The sequence below is a fragment of the Lagopus muta genome, chromosome 3 (genome assembly GCF_023343835.1).
Source record: "Lagopus muta isolate bLagMut1 chromosome 3, bLagMut1 primary, whole genome shotgun sequence".
Classification (NCBI taxonomy): Eukaryota; Metazoa; Chordata; class Aves; order Galliformes; family Phasianidae; genus Lagopus; species Lagopus muta.
In genome coordinates this window covers 68,796,351-68,816,720 of record NC_064435.1, presented here as the reverse complement: position 1 = coordinate 68,816,720, position 20,370 = coordinate 68,796,351, and the positions used below count along the sequence as shown (strand labels likewise).

Below are 20,370 nucleotides of genomic sequence, written 5' to 3'. Positions count from 1 at the left end.
CTACCTGCACCGCAGTGGAAAAAGGTAAGGTCTGTAGATAGTTTATGAAGTAGATAAACCATTAAAGGAATGTGAAGAGAATTAATAATGCTGTGCATACAGGATAGATAGGATGCTAATGTTTGTTTCTGGAAACAGCATTTGAATAGCATTACTTTACAGGTGATCACAACTACTTCTGTAGTCAAGAAAAATATCTGCAAGCCTAGTCTTTCTTCCTGCCCCTTGGTAGTCCTCCATAAATTGGCACACAGCACTGTCTTTGATAAGGAAATGCAGCAGGCTCCCAAAGTGTTCATGTTTGGGTTTCATTTTCCCAGATCACAGTGAATCACGCTTATATTCATTGTGTGGCTGCTGCCTCATGTTGTTGAGCACTCTTGCATTCTGCTTTTGAAACTCATGACCTTGGTGACTCGCTGGCGACCTGCGAACTGCAGCATCAGCATGGAAGCTGCAGAACTCGAACCTTAAAGTTACGCAGAAAATACGATCATCAGAAAACTTTCAAGTTATACAGTGACACTCAAGTAGTGTTATATCCAGTTACTGCGGAATATAAAATTTCTGCAGGAGAGGAAGAAAGAGGATCTCCGGGTCAGTCTAGACAGGGGAAGAATAAAACAGTATAGACAGTAGATGTAAAGTGCTTTGGAAGACAAAAAATATTTATTGGATACAAATAGCTTCTTGGCACTAGAAAGATAATAATACTCAGCAACTAAAGGCTGGAGAAAGGATAATATGCACCCTTCTTTGGGCATCATACTACACGTATATTCATCTTTTGCCCATTTTTTTGTTCTTTAGCAGGATTTGGCTACACAGTAGCGAGAGTTAGAATGCAAGTACAAAATGAGAGAATACCAGAGTATTACAAGGGCACCAGAGTGTCACAGACAAGGGCATTATCAACACGTTCTTGGAGGGCACATACTTAGCTTTACACTTCGTTGGACCGGTCAGCTCACAGCTATTCAAATAATTTAATGTTTTATGGGTTACAGAAATATTATATACTTTAACTTTTATAAAAATTATAGAAACAAGTCTATCAAATTAGGTACGCAGTTTACTAATGGTGCACAGAATGTGCAAGAATACAAATGAAAACAAAACCCTGAATGTACAGATTATACCTGACAGTTGCACACAGATATGACAGTACAATATAATCAACTTACAGGGTTTTCATCCACAGTAAGAAATGATTGCTTTGACCTGTGATAACACTAGAACGGTTTTAAAGGCTCAGAGTACATTCAAAATCTAAGTTGTTCTCTACTTTTCCCAATGTAATTTAATTTTTAATTTAAGAAATTTTAAAAATTCAAGGTGTCTATTTCATTTCAAATGTAGACATTTCAAGACGACTGACTGCTATTCCAATTTGCTAGAGGGCAGCTGGCGGCTGTTGGTAACCTCGCCACACTCAATGAGACTGTGCAGCCTGATGCCATTTGTATTGGGAATATTTTGGGAACTCCTTCTGAAAGGACACCAATGCAATACAAATGTATATAAATGTTTCACGAATATGGAATCTGAAAGATTGTTCAATGAATGCTCTTTACATTTCAATACCATGACAGAAAAAATATTATAGCTATATTTTTGAGTGTGAGACTTATTAATTTTGGTTTGTTAGCCTGTTATCATGACTAAAAACATGTTAATATCAAGTACCGATGATGGCAAAACAAAAATAATCTTTGTAGTGCCTTCAAAGGAGCATGTTTACCTGCTTTTTCAGTCTCTCACATTTGCTCACCTGTGAAAATCTGCAAGTTACTATTCAACAAGATTTAAATTGATCTTGAATATCCACAAAATAGCAATTTTTTGTATCTTCAAAAATAGACAGACTGTATCAATTATGTTCTGATAAATTTGATTATTTTAAATATCCCATGAAATTGGGCACTGTAAAGATAAGTGAAAGGCATGCAAGGGCAGATGAGGTGGTCAAAGTACAAAACACAAATGTTTCCTCTTTCCTACATCTTCTCTTAGTTACTGTTTAAGCACTGCAGGCCCGTTGTAGAGTAGCAACACTGCTTATGTCTCCAGTATCCTCCATTTCGTTCTCATTCATGTTTGGGACTTGAAGTCTTCTCTGTCACCTAGGGACCAAACGACTGCAAAGTGCCTAGGATACTAAGAAAGACTGAAGACAAAAGAGTTGATTCAATTTCTGAAAGGCAGAAGCAAATCTTACAGATATTAATGACCTAAGCTGAGGAGATAGCTGGCCACAGCCTGCTTCAATATCTAATCACTGAATAAAATACAGCAGCTGCAGCAGAAGATGCTCAGGTGTAGAGGTACAGAAGCCACAGAAGGAAGCAAAACTAAGAGACAGCAACAGTAAGACAAATTACATATAAACCTTTAATGAATTAACCTTACAAAAGACAATTGCTTCAAAACATTTGACACGTTTGTACAAAACTATTCCAGCATTGTTAGTTCTCTCTTCAGAAAGAATGCCAGCAAGCCACCCAACGTGTCCCTGGCTATGAGATGCAACTGGTGATCACATCCAACTCATGTGTGGATCGAGTAAACCTATTTACAAATACTGTATGCTTTAATACCAGATTAGTGGATGCTATTGGGGAGCGACTGCATTTTCCAGAAAACACCATGCATCAGGAAATAGTATGCACCCCTAGCTTTATTGCCTTTTTTCCCCACATTTGTCACCAACATCTCGTTTTAGTCCTTTCAGGATGAGTTACCTCCTTTTCCTATTCCTTCTTTTCTTGTCCTGGAATAACTGTGCAAGTTGCAGTACAATCTTCCAGTCCTATAGTGTACATCACAACTGTCCTTGAACATAGGAATATCAAGGTGCAAAATGATGGCTCATGGGACTATTCTGCAGCCATATTAAAATAAGTGCCACATATCAGAAAATAGCACGCATGTTAAGGGCCAAAATGTAGTTAAAAAGTGCGTGATACTTTCCTGAAAATATGGTATCAATGACATGTACAAGCATTCTTCAAGATGCCACATTCCCTTGTGAAAGGGATCTTGTCATTTCTGTATGTACAAAGTATGTCTTCAGTTCTCCTTTTCCTTTTACATTTATGATTCCTCTGCAAGTGCTCATGTACCCCAGTGTTTGCAGGACATTGTTTGTCTCTTCTGTAACCTGCATCAAGACAAAACCAACACTGAAAAAAGAGTGAAGCAGAATCACCTTGCAGAATATAAAGAAAATATCTGTCCTGACTAACAGAACTAGTCAGTCTAACTGACTGAACCAAAACTGAAGCAGTGCTGCCATTTCAGGTGCAAGTGCACCAGGGCAGAGGTTATTCATCAACAGCATCAGCTTTCTCAGACTAGCTGTGTTTCTTTGTGATGCAAACAAGTATTTGTAGATATCACTGCTCTGAGATCCCTCCTATTTTCAGGCTTGACCAACCACCTAGTAGGTAGCTCTACTTTTGCACTGTTTACTTCTGAATGGGCTCAATCACAGAGTCTGAGTGGTGTCGGTCACATACCTGATGGGATACCAAAGTGCTGCAAGGCATACCAGGAAGAAAATTAAAATGTGATCCCTGAATATGAAATCTCTGGAAGATTAGTAAATGAAGGTCTTTTCTATACAGGTCTGTCATAATCTATTCAGATAGTAAACCATAAAGGTTATTAATCTGCACGTTTCAACAAAATAACATTTCATCACTGCTTCATGGATTTAACTTGATATATGTAGTTATGGACATTTTTCCTTCAGAAATAATTAACATCAAGAATACCCTTCACAAATAATGTAGCTAATATTTTACCAGTTTAGAAATTCAGAGAATACAAATGTGATTTTGCCCAACGCCCCTCTTAAATTGGTGCTACGTTTCTAGGAAATGCATAATTTCCTCCATTGTATTCCTCTGTAGGGTGAATATAAAGTTTTGATTCTCTTTCCATTTTTCTTCCATGAACTTTAATTCTTTATGTTCCTGACTGAGATCCATTTCTTCTGAAAGGTCATTTTTATGGTAGGCATCTTCAGCCCCCAGAATACAAACCCCTTTGGTGTACAAACATATGATGATTTTTAAGCATTGTTAAGATAAATACCGGCACCAAAACAAGACTACCTGTATTTTGTCTAAGACACCAGTGCTGTCCATCCTGCTGGCCACATTTACTGTATTACCCCAGATATCATATTGTGGTTTCTGAGCTCCAATTACTCCAGCTATTACAGGTCCATGGTTAATACCTGAAAAACATAAAAACTTTATGTTATAAAAGAATATTTACCAGATGATGACAAGTAGTGCACTTGGCAACTTATCAAGTCAATGGACACCACAGTATTTGGTCCATGTTGATCAGTGGGTACAGCAACCGATAGCCTGTTCACAAATGTTCTGTCAACCCCTTATGGCAAGAGAATGTTATAGAAATGTCAAAAGTTAATCTAACTTTAGTTTTACAACTCCTTTTTATCCTGAATAATTTCGATATTTTCAACCTTTACTACATGGCATGAGAAACATTCTGCAGGAAGAGCAGCTTCCTCTGGGAAAACAGATATACTGAAATTTCTTATTTCTACTTTCAGTGAAAAGGACTTCTCTCTGAAATAATCAATAGTCAAATCAAATGCATTTTACAGTACTCTTTGGTTCATAAATGTAGAATAAATTACTGTGCATAAATTGCAAGGATTTGAATCCTTGTTCTGAAGGCTGGATTGCTTATATTATCTTCAATATTGTAGTATATGTATTCCTTAAGCATAGAGTACAAATAACAATTTGCTAGTTCTGAAATGCAGATGCTAAGAGAGAAGAATGACATAGTATAGTTCCCATTCCATCCTGGGCACATTTTCTCTTGTGGTCAGTTTGCATCCTGTGTTAAGGGATGCAAAGGAACTGACTTGTATGCTTCTAGTAGGGAAGCAAAGCAGGAGGCAATATCAAAAGCACTGTCACTAACTAGCATCAAATGCACTATAATTAAAATTACACTTACCAACAAGCAGGAAATATTCAGTGAGAAATGTACCCTGCTGTGATGAACAGTCTGGATTTCTAAAATTATCCCCTAATCAAAAGATCACAACTGACTTCTACTTATTCCTTGACAGAAACCAGCAATAGAGATATATCTATGCAGTGAAATTAAAGTACAATTGTAGCATGGAGACACCTTAGAGCAGCTCATCTAATACAGATCACATGCAGTGTAGTACCATGAGTAACAACCAGGCTGTAAAAACTCTGAAAAAGGTTCTATACCAATTAAATTGAGAAAAATGGAAAAGTATGTAATCTCTAAAGGCACTTGGGATTAAACATAAAGAGGGACTTGCTTTGCAATAGTGCATTAACTTCCAGGTCATAGGTGTTTTTTCCTGCCTTCGGATATTGAAGAGATGTGTGTGGTATACACTATGCTATGGTTCAGAAGTTAGGATGGTGCAGTGTGACTTTCCCACAATGCAATGAGCAGGAAGTGACTTCTTTTTCCTTTTTTCTGACCCGTCTCTGCTCATGGTCTGAGTGATACCCTCAGGGGCTGGAGAACCAGGTTCAGATCCCTCCTCCTTCATGAAGAGTTCTGCTAGTACCTCCTAGGAATGTGATTTGGCAATGAAATCATTGTGGCATGTGTTGCCCTAAGTGACTCTTGCTAGTGCACAGCTCCCTTGTGTGACACATAAACACGTGTTGAGGCAAAGGCTGGAACAGAAAGTGAATTCTTTAACAAAATAAGACACAGCCTGTCTTTTTCTCTCATACTAAATGAGGTTAAATTATTTCATGAAAATGAGAACACTGTTCAGCAAGCACAATTCAGCAGGACTGACAGAGGGTAGGTATCTCACTCCAAAGCATCCAACAGCTTGCGCTCAAGGAATTCTCCAGGAAACTGATCCCCATGCTTGAGCAGTCTTAGACAAAAGCAGGAACAAAACTGTTCACCTACAACATTGAGAAATGTCCTAACTATCAGCCTATGTGGAAAACAATATGTCAGACTATTCCAATTTGAAAAGAAGTAGCACTTCTGCCAAAGTTTCCTTGAAAGTACACTAACAGAAGGGAACAAATGCCTGAAATATCACCTGGGTGCTCTTTTGCCTGAGAACATCAGGCTATGTACCTCCCAAGGCACAACTAGCATTTTTTGGCATTTACAGCAAATTAAGGTTGAAAACCAACATGTCAAGTGAGCTGCAAACATTTTACGGTTGAATACTGGCTGAGAAAAGCTTTTACAAATGGCAGTTTGGGTTTAAGTCCTTAAAGTGGGGATTACATCAGAGGAAGATGCATTTCTGTGGTTGCAGTTGCTATGGATATCAGGTGCTTTCATAACCATAAGTGGTGGTGGGATGTTGGCATGAAGAGCTCAGTGGTGTCTATAGTGTGTTAAGGTGGCAAAAGTGCCAGTCTGGGACCTGTGTACCTTTGAAGATTTAATCCTTGCTGCTGCTTTTTGGTTTTTTTGTTACCCTCCATTTGGAACATGTTATTTCTTTAGTTTTCTCAGAGATTGTTTTAGACTCATTTAGCAAAAATAAATAAATTAATAAGTTAATTAATCCAACCAATGAAACAAAACCCTGAGCAACAACCCTGTCATAAGATTCTTAAGATTTGGCAAACAAGATTTATTCCTTTTTTTTTTTTTTTTTCCTTTTATCCTTTTTATTATATGGTGGCTAGAACTTGGAAAACAGACAAACAGTTTGTGTGCAGTCCAGAAAACACGATGCAGAACAACCACAAAAGACTGCTCAAAAACCATCAGGCACTTTACGCTCTCTTTAACTCATCTTAATTCATTCCGCACACACAAAAAATGATTTTCAGGCAAACTCTGTTAGTGTTTAATGCTACAAAAGCAGCTTGTGACATAGTGTAATCTTTACTTTTTTTTTTCTCCTGTTCTTTATTTCATGAAGCAAATGAGTATAACTTCTACATAGCATCCAGCAAATGTTTTTAAATCACAAGTAGGTATGTTTTTTCCCCTAGAAGGTTCACCTCTTAATCCCTACTTGATAAGAGTCAGCTTTGATATAATCAGTTTGCAGATTCAGTATGTATATTGACATAACACTTTGTTAGCAAGTATGTAGCATTATATATGGCACAAAGAGAACTCTTATTCTGTACAAAAATATGCTATCTCTACACATTTTTTATAAACTCATCAAGTTCTGGAACACAAAGAGAATGGGGCACACTTCAGATGTGCTTTCTCATTTTTTATCGATGGCAATGAATATGAAACAAAAAGGAAGGTCAGAAAGTAGCAAGCATAACCAGTGGGTGGCACTGTAAAATAAATGTAAGACCAAGCAAGAAGAAAAGCAAGCAGCACAGCAATAAAAACAAGGAAGGAGAATAACTGTTGGATACTTCAGACATGTTTATAAGATTTGTGGGTATCCAGCATTTATTTAATGCTTTCATTTCACACTTTCCAAGTTACATATTGCATTGTAAAACTGCTATGTACTGCGATCAGGAAATAAGCATCTTGGAGCATATGGTTCTTGATCAGATCTGAATTCATTTATTTCATCATCCTTCCCATGACTTACTGCAACTGTGTATTTATTTATTTATTTTTAATACTGTGGAGCACAAAGGGAAGCAATAAGAAGCTGAAATATAAGTGATAGAATAAATATCCTAATGAATATCAACAGCTGGACATCTTTGCTCTTATTTGTCAATAAACACAGAATAACAAATAAGTGAAATATCCTCCTGTGTTAAACAACAGGAAGGAAGCATTACTGTATGCTTGCTTGAATTTAGTACGTCTAAAGTATTTCAAACTCCAGCCTCATTTGTGCCTTTTAGGTGCTGTCCTCCAAAGTCATTCACATAGTTTTGCAAAGCCCTGCCTAGTATCTCCTTTGGTACTGAAAAGCTTTAAAAATGTATATAGTCAACAACATCTGGAATAATTATTACAGTTACCATAGAACCACTTGGACCCACGGGGCTGTATTTTCCAAGCATTCTTTATTTAGTGATGCTGCTTCTTCTGAGTTCCTGCCTTGAAACACATCTTGCCACAACAGCAGCTGTGCTTACTGGCAAAGCCATTGACACTGCCTTTAAGCAGGGTAAAGGTGATGCCCTCTACTTTCCTGGCCCTGTTGGTCAGTTCTAGTAATGCTTTAATCTGCTTGAACATCACACTACATTCTCCCCCTCTTCCATATTCTCAAATCCTGTAATACATACCTACTCGTAACTTGAAGTCATTAAAAGAATGCTTGTTTATGACATCCAGTTTCGCCACTAAGGCAAATGCAAACTCCACCATGGTTCCTATGTGCATATACTGTCGTTCAGGTTCCTGAATTGCCAAACAAACAGAATAAAATCATTTTATGTAGCTTTAGTTCCTGTGAGAACACATCCAAAATACCCTGAACACAAAAGCACTTAAACTCTCAGGGATATCCTAACGCCAGGGTGGCTGCAGCAGAAAACTAATGTATCAGATGATGTCCTCTCCAGCAGCACTTCAATCAAACAATGGCCAATAGACCATGTTGCATTTTACTTATATGATAAGGCAGTATAGAGTTGATACATTCAAAACATACTTAATACAAAATTTTGACTGTCAAGCAACTGATTAGCCACTATCTGTTCTACCAGCACTCACTGCCTATGCATGCCAAGGATTTGTACATTAATTTTCTCTGAGTGTCTATTTCTGCTTTATGTCTCTTAATAATAAATGGTGCTTGTGGTCAGCCCCACAGGGACTCCTCCCTCTCACTGCTGCACTTTTCAGCACCCTTGCTAATGCTTACATTCCAGTGAGATTCAGTTTTAATAGTTTCTCAGCTGATATCATCTGGCAGATGGATAAGGAGGCATATCTGGGAACTGTAATAGACCTGAAAATGAACAAAATGCAGGAGGAACAGAGGGGAAAGACAACCCATTGCCTGTTCAATTATTTGCTATTCCAGGGTGCACATTAGTTTCTAAGGCTATAGACTTAATGTTTTATCATATACTAACAGTGTAGCCTGATTCTAAGCACTGGTTTGAGTCCTCTTAGGCTAAGGAGAGAAGTGATTTTCAAGCTCCTACAGCCCTGGATAGGATTTTGGCAAGAGAATGATTTCTTAAGAGTTAGACTTACTGATCTCTATAAGAAATGACTGAATCTTCCTTGAAATAAAGTTTCAGAGTTGATGGACAGATGACAACTTTGTAAGATGATTCATAGAGTACATATATCAGTCTTGGTGGGACAGCAGCTCTTGCCACAGCTGTTGTTTAGATGAATTAAGCCTTTCTGTTTCCTTTGGAGATCACTCCTAGCTAAGACAGATGGTACCATACCTAGCTGATACATTGAGACCCTGTCTTTAGGCACTTAGTCTTCCCTGAGTTCTTGTATTGAAATGGGGGCTGTGCTCAGCAATATGCCTAGCTGTCAGTCATTGTCACACTAGGTACGGCAGTATCTGTGGATCTGCAGCATCTGGACTGAAGAGACCTAAGATTTGATGGATTTCAAAATGTGTACTAAATCACCAAAGGAACACTAAGACTTGGATCTCCTGATTTATAATTTGCAGAAATAACTCAAACAATACAATTTCTTGCAGCACACACACTACATTTACTAGTGGTTAAGAACTCCTCTGTGTGTTCTCCAGTCTATGGTCTTACATTTGCTTCATTTTCTTCACCTCCCTGTACAGAATGTCAGGGCTAATTTGAAATTATTCTTTTTTTGTCCTCAGGATTATTAAGGTCTAGTTCAGGTGTTAATTGCTTCTCTTTAGAAGGAACATGAGTTTGTCAGGAGACGTTAATCCTTATCAGGGAACATACTGATTCATTATTGCCGTCTCTGTTGCTCACCAGTGATCTGATGAAGGCTTTTGTTTCAAAGTTATGAATTGCTTCTCTGAACTTCATTTCTACTGACTGCACACAGTTCTCAATCCTACTACATTAAATAAATCAGAAACAAAGGAATCTGCTTTAAGCATTGAGCCTGAAGGTTCTTTAAGTGTATGGTTAATAAGGCTACCCTGCACTCTCAACTTTCAAAGGAAAATAGTGATCCCAACACTCTCCTTTGGACTCTAAGTTCAGTTACTTCTGCTGCAGCATGTAGCAATAAAATGCAGAATTATATTTAGAGTAGAAGGCCAAATTTAGACATAACAAATAAGAGGCAGCATTTTAGAACTGCAATGTGAAAAAAAATAATTCAGAAACTTCCAAATAAAAGCGTACACTTGATCAGTAAGAAATAAAATTGAGGCCAGAGTGTTATATGTAGGCTGCTGTTTAATGAACAGAATTTTAGGCTTTACTTGAGCATGATTTTTATTGAGCATGAACTTTTTTCTGTACCTGATACTGTTCTTGGTTGGGCGTAGCACTCAATCCTGTTGCTGCCATGTATGTGCTTCCAATGGTCTTTATCTTTTCAACTCCACTGAACTTTGGCTTAGACAATAACTGGAAAACGAGAAGAGTTATTCATTATTGGGATCAACAGCATTCTTAGTCTAAGTGCTTGTTTCTCTAACAGAATTCAAGAGATCAGTACTTTAATTCACAAATATATACAGGATGGCCTTAAGGATGGACAAAAAAATGGATACAGGAATAGTTCCCAGAAAAAGGGAAATCATATCTCCTAAAATACCCTTTTATCATAAAGGGACTAGATTTTCATTAGTGAGACTGAACTTCATCTTACTGTCCATTTAGCTCTTAAAAATCAGTAGACTTTACACTCATTTGATAGTGGAACCAAATCACTTGGCGAGCCAATGGTTAAGCCGCAAGCAGCTTTCTGAAAGTAAGCATCTCTTCTAGTTGAGATGGTAAGAATTCTAATTCATAACCCAGGTTGTTTTGAACATTCCAAAGTTATCAAAATGGGCTTGCTGCTAAAATTCCCTCCACAGCTGCAGAACTGCAAATCCAGTCTGTGTTCTCTGAATCATGACACACTCTTAACACCTTCTTTGGGTATCTTTATCACCAGCAACTTAAAGACAAATACTGTTCTCAGTGAGACCTTTAGATATGACTTTTCACAGTCTGTCTGTAGTTATACACTCTGCACTTGCCTGTAGCTTGGAGAGTGGAATGTTAAAACCTATACATTCCTAGGAGTAATTCACATACCAACTGATCAACATGTTGTATAATCAAAACAATGCAGGTTATAGAATCATGGAAATGACCTGCAAGTATTATCAAATCCAAATCCTGGCTCCATAAAGGACCACCCAAAAATCAGATATATGACTGAGAGCATCATCAAGACACTTCTTGAACTCCTGCAGCTTGGGGCTGTGACCACTGCCCTGGGGAGCCTGTTCTGGTGCCCAACTACCACCCTCTTAGTGAAGAACTTTTTCCTAATCTCAAGCCTGACCCTCCCTTGATACAGCTCCGTGCTGTTCCCTCAGGCTCTGTCACTGTCACTGTCACCAGAGAGCAGAGCTCAATGCTGCCCATCCACTCCTCTCGTGAGGAGCAGCAGCTCCCATGAGGCCTCCTCTCAGCCTCCGCTGCTCTGGGCTGAATCAAGTGGCCTTAGTCATCCTCCATACATCTTGCTCTCAGACTCTTCAGCACCTTCACATCCTGCTTTGGATGCTCTCCGAAGATGTAAAAGTTTAGGGCACAAACTTAGGTACTTTACCTTTGGCATTAGTATTTGGGAACAGTTAATATACGGCATGTAATGTGCCTTGTGAACTGCAGATAAAGGGCAGAATTTCCCCATCATGTATATGCATTGGATTCTCACTATAGAGACTGAAAGGCAACAGAATATGATGTCAGATCAATAGTTCATTTATTCCACATAAATCTCTTTTTCCTTTAATATTCTTTGGAAACAATTTCTACATGTCCAGACATACAAAAGTTCTTTTCTGACAGCTCTTCCACTCTCCTTTTCAAGTATGTTTGCTTATTGTTGCATACCCTGAGTTATTACGATTGAAACCATATGTTGATTGTTGTTAGAAGTACATACATCATCGAAGTCAGCAATGATCTCATTTAGCAGCCTGAGACATTCCAAGCCTTCCTTATTTACATCAGATTCTGTATAAAATTCCTTGAAATCCGGAATAGAGGCAAACATGACACAGACACAGTCATATGACTGATGATATAGATCCTGTCCAAAAGAAAATAAAAAAAAGAGAAAAGAAACTTGTTATACCCAGCTCTAAAGAAGGTTCTATGATAATAGGCAGTGACCCAGTTCTGAAAAGGAAGATGGCGCCATGCATGGAAACTTTTAAAACGGTGTTCTAGTATTTTTTGCATTTAGTGGCATTTATTGATCTTTAAACACCATACAGACTTGTTAAACATAGTCAACATAGCTGAAAATTTTTTGGTGTTGTACAGTTACTCCTTTTTTTCACCTGAACATTTGCTCAGTAAGAATAAAATGTTCACTGATTTATTAGATAGGGATCACTTCTGAGATTTGGAGTGAATTTGGTTTGGCTTGCATGGTTGAGATTATATTTTGCAAAACAGTCTCTAATTTTTTATTAGCTGTATCATTATAATAACTAGAAAGAACTAAAAAATTGAAGCAAAATCTCAACAGTAGAGCACTACAAAAGCATAATATGACACAACCCTGACAGATCCTAATCTAAAATGACAAGATGCCTAATAGGACAAAATAATTGTCCTTTCTTTTCCATAACAAGGGGCTTAACGAGATAAATCAGTCACTTGAACTTAAACTTACTTATGTGTCACATTCTCCATAGCATTCTGTGAGCACTGAAATGAGAGCACCTCTGCTCCACAGGAAACCTCTGATGATAAAAACGAATCCCCTTATCCCTTCCCTCAGTTTCCTTTCCAATGTCCTCTATCATTAGAATCTCTCTGCTTTCAGGACAAATATGTCCTGAAAAAAGAAAAGAAGGACTATTTATTAAACTAATAAAAAAAGTATGGAAATCCATACACAAAGGTAACCACAATAATAAGGGATGCTGTAAGCTAGTATAATGCCAAATTCCGTTAAAGGTATTTGAGTAGAGCATGGATTTCAATATTCTTGTGAATAAGATGAATATTCTATAATTTCAAGAAGGATCAGATATTTTTTCCCTCTTTACTTGTCCAAAGTTTGTTTTTTCAATTTTGCTTCCAGTATATTTCTTTCCTTTTTTAAAGAACGTGGTGAATCTACATGAGTCTGCACAGACATGGTGATTCCAAGTTGGTGATGTTAACTGAAAAATAGCAGAACTGGTTATGGTAAATGGTAAAGCTTGTTGACTGTCTCAGCCCAGAACAGGTGTGAGACAGACAGACAGGAGCACGAGCAGTTGGAGAAGCTAGATTGTTCACTATAAGACTTTTCTTCCCTTTTATTTCATAAGGATTATATAATCACAATGTCCTTGAAACTCCTCAAGCATCCTGCCCATTGAAAAGAACCAGTACACTGGCAATACTTCTCTGTCACCTATTTGTTCCATTCCCATAAACATTGGATTAATTTGCGTATTTCCTCCTGCAGTGTTCATGTCTATATATATAAAAAAAAAATCAATTTAATTCATACAATAATACAGGGGAAAGGAGAGTCCGCTGGCTAGATGATATCAACTGAATTTGAGTAATACACCTAGATAAAGCATGTCATTTGAGAGCACAATCATCTTACGTCTGTGTCTATGTCATCTTATGTATAATGGCTAGTGACATTCTAGGACAAGTGTATCTGGAAAGTCATTTTACTGCCAGACAGGCACAGTCTTTTCAGACAGTGCTTCTCTCTCTTGGATATAAGGAAAAAATGGAGGTCACTTTTCCTAATGCAAGGACTCAAGAGGGGTGCCTGAAACTATACAGGATGACTCTGACTCTAAGCATTTCAGAGGGACCTGAGCATCTCTATGCTCTCTTTACACATTAACGCAGGTCCAGACTCTGTAACACTGAAGTGATGTGTACCAGCTGCTCTCTTGAGTGTCTTTGCACTCAAACCAGCTCAAAATTAGTGAAGTGGAGCATCAGAACAAATTTATAGACCTGCTCCTCAAATATTTAGCCTTTGCATTCTGGTTCACATCTACCTACTTCAAATTTACCTCAGGCATGTCTACACTAAAGCTAGTGTTTGCTTCTAAATAAATTCAAAACTTAAAATCTGGTATGCTGAGTGCTCATCTTAGGTTAATTTAGCAGAATAGGCACAGAAGTTACATGATGTTGTTCATCTCATTTTTCCTTCCATTTCCTCAAGTCACCTTCCCAGTATCTTGATTTCAGTGCTGGATGAAGGAATCTAGGCTACACATATGTTTTTTAAAACTGGGAAGAAATTGCACCAAAAATACAGGGCTTGGCAACGGAAGGAGAAATTCACAGTGTTATACAGAAGACCAGAGGGAGATACGAGAACACTCACAAAAGAATGTAGATAATTAACATTCAAAATGTGGGTATTACATATACATTTGAAACTTGACCTAACAAAATAAACCATATACATTCATGATTGTAGAACTTTTTCACAGAAAAAAAAATTGTTCATATTCCTATCATCTTTACAAATGTAGTAAATTAAATTCATCCAAATTAACAGTAATGCTGCCACTAACATTAATACACAATGCTACTATCCTAGCAATTCTGTAAATTAATAGTAAAGGGTTGTTTTATTTTATCAAATTAACATTAGATAGCAGTTTTCTGTTTTGTTTACTTTCTTGAATCCCACTGATTTTGCATCCTAAGAAAGTAAAATCTGAAGGAATTGCTCATAGATACAGACTACAAAGTTTGTGAAAAGTTTGTCACAGAGGCCATCTTATTTGAAACAGTACACAGAAGTGAATGCCATGACTTACCTGAGAATATAAATTCAACTCATAATAACTCATGCCTGTTACGTCCTAGAAGTGAACCCTTAGAGGGAAAGGAAACCATCTACATAGAGATATGATCAAGAAAAACATACCACTAAATAATATTGTAGAATCATGGAATCATTAAGATTGGAGAAGACCTCTGAGATCATCTAGTTCAACTGACAGCCAATGTGCTCAGTAAGTTACATCCCTCAGTGCCACATCTGCACGTTTCTTGAACACTTCCAGAGATGGTGACTCCACCACCTCCCTGCGCAGCCTGTGCCACTGCCTCACCATTTTTTCTGAGAAGAAATTGCTCCTAATATCCAACCTGAACCTCTCTGGTGCAACTTAAGGCCGTTCCCTCTAGTCCTATCGCTAGTTACGTGGGAGAAGAGGCTGACCCCCACCTCATTACAACCTCTTTTCAAGGAGTTGTAGAGAGGGATAAGGTCTCCCTGAGCCTCCTCACCTCCAGACTAAACAACCCCAGCTCCCGCAGCCACTCCTTATAAGATTTGTGCTCCAGACCCCTCACCAGCTTTGCTGCCCTTCTCTGGATATGTATATGAAACACAAGTGATACAAAACTGATTCTTCTTACCACTCCATAATTCAGGAACCAGAAGACAAATAAGAAATTTACAGGTTGAATAAGGAAAAAAAAAATGTGTATATATATGTATGTACAGCTTGTTGCTATTTACCAACATGAAAGACAGGAGCTTGGGGGATTAAAAAGTTTAGTATTTATGGGAATACTAGAAAAATATCTAACTATGAAGTGTTTAATAGGTTTTTGCAGAAGGAAAATATGCCCTAACATTTACAAAATGCAAAAGCAGAATGGGTGAATAATATATTAATGTGCAGCTGCTTCTAGAACTTCTGCTGAAGATTAGTGCCTGGGCCAGGCAGGTTACTGGATCACTGATGCATGGCAATGCCTGCCTTCTTTGCCAGTGAAGAACGTAAACACAGAGCCCAGATGGCATTAGCGATTAGGAAGTGCCTTTGCTGTCTTCCCAGAAAGCAGGTGTAGCCCAGAAAAAATCAGAAAAAAAACTTGCACGATGCACAATCACAAGGAAAATGATACGAGTAACCAAAAAACAGGAACATAGATAGGAACAGAAATGCTGCTGTGACACAGAAAGGGTCAGTGTGTTGTTCACTGTTGGCTGGCAGCAAGGGACAAACAGCTTGTAAACAAGGACTGCATGCCCTAGTGTTACAAAGAGAAATCCTCCTTTCCTCTAAAGAGTTATCACTCTTTCCTCCACCTCTAAAACAAGTACACAGAATTGTATACGAACACTAATCATGTTGAAGCACAGCAACAGAGTCCCATTTCTCTTCCTTCTTCTTTAACAGTAAGGCAACATCCATCCCTACTAATGCTTTGTAGCGTAGTACCAGAATAGAAACAACAAATGGCACTGTTTAGAACCATGAGTGGTAATTGCAGCTGTCATAATAAATGTCAGGCAATTTTAAGCAGACATTCCCTGCTAGTTTATTGCAATCATTCATAATAATAAAGGCTATGGTAATCAGGTGTCTTAATTTTCCTTTGAGTATTTCTCATGAAAGAGTACTCTCCAAAATGTTTAATCAGAAAATTAAATGCAATATAATTCCAGGACGGAATTGCATTCTTTCAGCACAAATAAAATCACCCTCTTTTCTACCATTAATTCTTTCTTTTTTTTTCTTTTCTGAATTCTTCCTGGCCAGCTTTCTATACTGTCCCATCTTCTCAGTACCTGCAGACCTTCTGAGGATGAAGGAGGCCAACTGGTCCCCACCCCATACGGCTCATGGAAGGCTACAGCAGTTGGCTTGTCTGGGGCACAATTTCTGCTGGCTCCATTCTGCAGCTAATGAAACAGGATTACTCTTGGTATTCAACTCAGCAACATGCTTTCAAGTTAGCTCGCAGCAAGAAAGCTTCCTGAGTGCTTCTTCGTAATAGGGAAGCTGAATGCTTACAGCACAAAGGAGAAGGGTGCAGAAGCCAGCTGCAGAAGAACCCTGCTTCCTGCTTTTTGTTTTATGTTTGTTCCTCTGTCTGTCAACTGGAAAGTACCCTATTTGGTATCCAGCGTACAGTCAATAAGCAAAAAATCCAATTCTGGAGACTGATAAAGCAAACAAACTTCTACTACCATTTACCTGCTTTGAAATAATTTCACTTTCACCAAATCAACATTACTCAACTTATGTGCTGTTATGGAAAGACCTTAATTGCTTTTTTGAAAGTACAATCTTAGTACTCTCAGTTAGCATTTATCCACACTTTTTTCTTCCCTTTCATTCCTGAAGCATTTCATTCAGCAGCATACTTAGTCTTCCATTTCCTTCATACAACTGCATGCAAAAAATTCTGGGATAAGTAACATTCATCCATCAGATAGACAACAGTATATATATAGCCTTATTGAGTGCTTGCCTCGGAGGAAGATGCAGACAAATTTCAATTCATTATCTGATTATCTAAACATCCACAGAAATAAAACAAGATTTGACCTGCTGTCATCTATTTTTAGGTGTTTAGACATAAAAAAACAAACATACTGAATCTGCTTTAATGCTTGACATGTCCTTGCAGATTCTAAGACAAGACGTGACTGATGTTCATATTCCTTAATATTTCCAAGGATTTGTGAGGTTGCTGCTTCTTTGAAAACTATGTTTAAAGATAAACAAAGCAAACTCAAGGTTTTTTTGTTTTTGTTTTTGTTTTTTTTTTTAAATGGGATGCCACTAAAATCACATCAACTTTTTATTTTAGCTGACATGAAACCAGAGTTCAGCAGACTACCATTTTTCATCTTCACTAAATTTACTGAAGCTCATTTCAACCCAAGAATCTTGAGGGATGACAATATAAATCCAGTTGCCAATACAAGGGTGAGCAGATGGTGTTGCTCTGCTGGGGAGCAGAGATGGAATAGCACATAAATGAGAAAGCAATCTCCTGATGGTTTGCTGTGTTTAATGCCTGAACTGAGAGCCGGAGCTGAGCCAACATGGCTTTCAGCCAACATCTTCACTGGATTCAAAGGAACCCCACAGCAGTTTTCATTCAACATTAGCTATCAAGTGAATGTTTACAGGTAGTACTAAAGTACTGATGTAAACTACATTATATTACTGCTTAGTGAAAAACCACAGTGAAAGGGAAAATGTTATCCTTCTCTATTCAGGAGATCAAAATAAATCCCCTCCCCTCTTCTGCCTGTTTTGGAACAATTGTTTTATGCTTAAGTAATTCTAACTGTTGCATTTAAGATATATAGAAATTACTACTCCCTCTTAATCTGTCTGGCTTTTTTTCTTTTGTTTTTATCATTTTTTCCATTGTTAAAACTACAAAGCAGCATTAGGAGTAGATCTGACTCCCACTTAAGTCAACAAGAGTCTTTTGGTAGACATTTCTAAAGCCTGGATTAAGTCTGTTGTCCGTACGTAAATAGCTATTTCAGTGTTCAGCACCTCCTTCCAGAATTAATACAGCCACTGTTTCAGGGAAGAGGTTAATTTTCACATTTATAAGCAAGGTCTCCAGTCACCACAAGCAATTTCAAAACCTGGATGCAGCTCCACTCTGATCACAAAGAAAAATGTATCTCAATACATATGCTTCAAATTTAAATCCTTGTGGGTTCAATTATCCTTTTCATTTTCTCCCCATTTTCCTCCTCTGCCACAAGGCAAAGTGTACTGCCACTTAAAACAGTTTCACAGTTTTTACTTCAAGGTACTAAGGTGATTCAGTGCTCAGAAAAGCAGGGGGGAAGGAAAATGACTGTAAATCTATAACCTGACTGTATGGACCTACTGTTCAGCTCAGCATGAAGTGCTATTTCTATAATACACTGCCTTTGGACAGAACAGAGAATATACAGAGATGGCTGACCTCGTTCTTCAGGTTTCTTGCCAAGAAGTGTTCAGCTACATGGGCTGGAAGCACATTCTCCAGAAGCACTCGATTTAGGTTCTCCATGGTTTCAATCTCCTCCCGCTCTTTTTTGAACTTGTTCTTCCACAGGAAGTCTAACCTACAGTAATATTCATTCTGTTACAAGAGGACACAGAGGTAAAGAAACAATCGGCATCTTGTCCTGCTGGAGTACAGGTTTAAGAGACAAAATAAACACAGTACATCACCTTTACAAGGATATTATTTGGCCATTCAAGTACAATTCCAGATTCCACAGAAATTAACCCCCAAGCACGCACCATATGGTACACATTTCATTGAATTTATAAATGCTCCCCACCATGAAAAAAAAAAAAGAAAAAAAAAAGGGGGGGGGAAGAAAAAAGCTCAGAAATAAGCCAAAAGATGCAGGGTCATTAAAACAAAGGAAGATTTCCTTACGTACGCTCATGTTCTCGAAGAAATTCACTCTACAAATCAAACACTGTTATGGAAATAATTTGCAGTTCTGCAATATGGTATCTAATTTATCTAAAGAGAATTTTACTTATGCTAGTGGGCATTTCAGGAAGACCCTAACTTTCACCAGCTTTAACTTACGTAATGCTAATTTTCTGATAAAAAAGAAAAAGGGTAGCAGAAAAAAATTTAGCCTACTGATACACCTTCGTTGTTCAAGAGACAAACTTTCTCCTTTTAGTATGCACACAGCAAAAATGCTACTGCTTTAGAATAACTAGAGATTTTTTAAATTGGAATGTTTTGAAGACTATAAAAAATGGCCCATCTTGTTGCTTTCTGATTTTCTCTTTAAAAAAATATATAATGCTACATTCTGTGATTCTATGATTCTATCCTTCTCTTCTTGTTGTACCTCAGTTTTCACTATAAAATGTATAAAAATCTTGAAATATTAGTATTTTTGAAGATCTGGTTACATTTTTTGTGCACTTCTGCACTCCTTTTCAATAATTTCAAGGCTTTTTGGTGAATTCTATACCATTATTTCTACATTAAAGACTCCACTGGCCTACATCTTTGGAGCTGACGTAAGTCAATATCTCAGTGCAGTTCAGTGGCTTAACACTACCCTGCAGCCTGAATGAAGGCTGTGTTATTAATCAGGAGAACATGATTATGTTCACAATCTTATGTAAAATCCTGAAAATACTAGCCATTATTACTAGCAGCCAGTAAGTGTTTAAATAAAAACATGACAGTAGTCCTTGTGACTGGATGTTTGCTGTCATAGCTCAAAATGATTCACGAGTACTTTGTTGAGATCACAGCCAAAGATAGTGCAGGAAGTTGAAACGAATTTTGCAAGCTTCTAAAAAGCATGGAATTTAGAACTGGTGAAGCAAAAAATGGATCCATTGAGAAACTGCAGGATGAAAAAAATATTAAGAGAGAAACCACACCTCCACACATTGCTTTAAATCGGTTGATAAGAACCTGGGTACTGTTTAGATATTTAATGGGAAGATCAAAAAAAAAAAAAAGGATAATTCATACTACA

At 37.7% G+C, this 20,370-nt stretch overlaps 1 protein-coding gene across 3 annotated transcripts in view; it reads right to left on the bottom strand.

Annotated features, from left to right (window-relative positions):
- Positions 1-646: 646 nt before the first annotated feature.
- The window catches only part of ADCY2 (adenylate cyclase 2), a 205,591-nt gene continuing 185,867 nt past the window's right edge, over positions 647-20,370 (bottom strand). For 2 of the 3 annotated variants that reach the window (XM_048939388.1, XM_048939389.1), the window contains 6 exons: positions 18,828-18,986; positions 12,043-12,189; positions 10,395-10,502; positions 8,244-8,358; positions 4,119-4,243; positions 647-3,160 (listed from right to left, as the gene is read on the bottom strand). In XM_048939388.1, coding sequence (XP_048795345.1) covers positions 3,008-3,160; positions 4,119-4,243; positions 8,244-8,358; positions 10,395-10,502; positions 12,043-12,189; positions 18,828-18,986 — 807 coding nt within the window. In that variant the 3' untranslated portion in view covers positions 647-3,007. The remainder of the gene's footprint in view (positions 3,161-4,118; positions 4,244-8,243; positions 8,359-10,394; positions 10,503-12,042; positions 12,190-18,827; positions 18,987-20,370) is intronic. The other variant, XM_048939390.1, reaches the window with a different exon arrangement.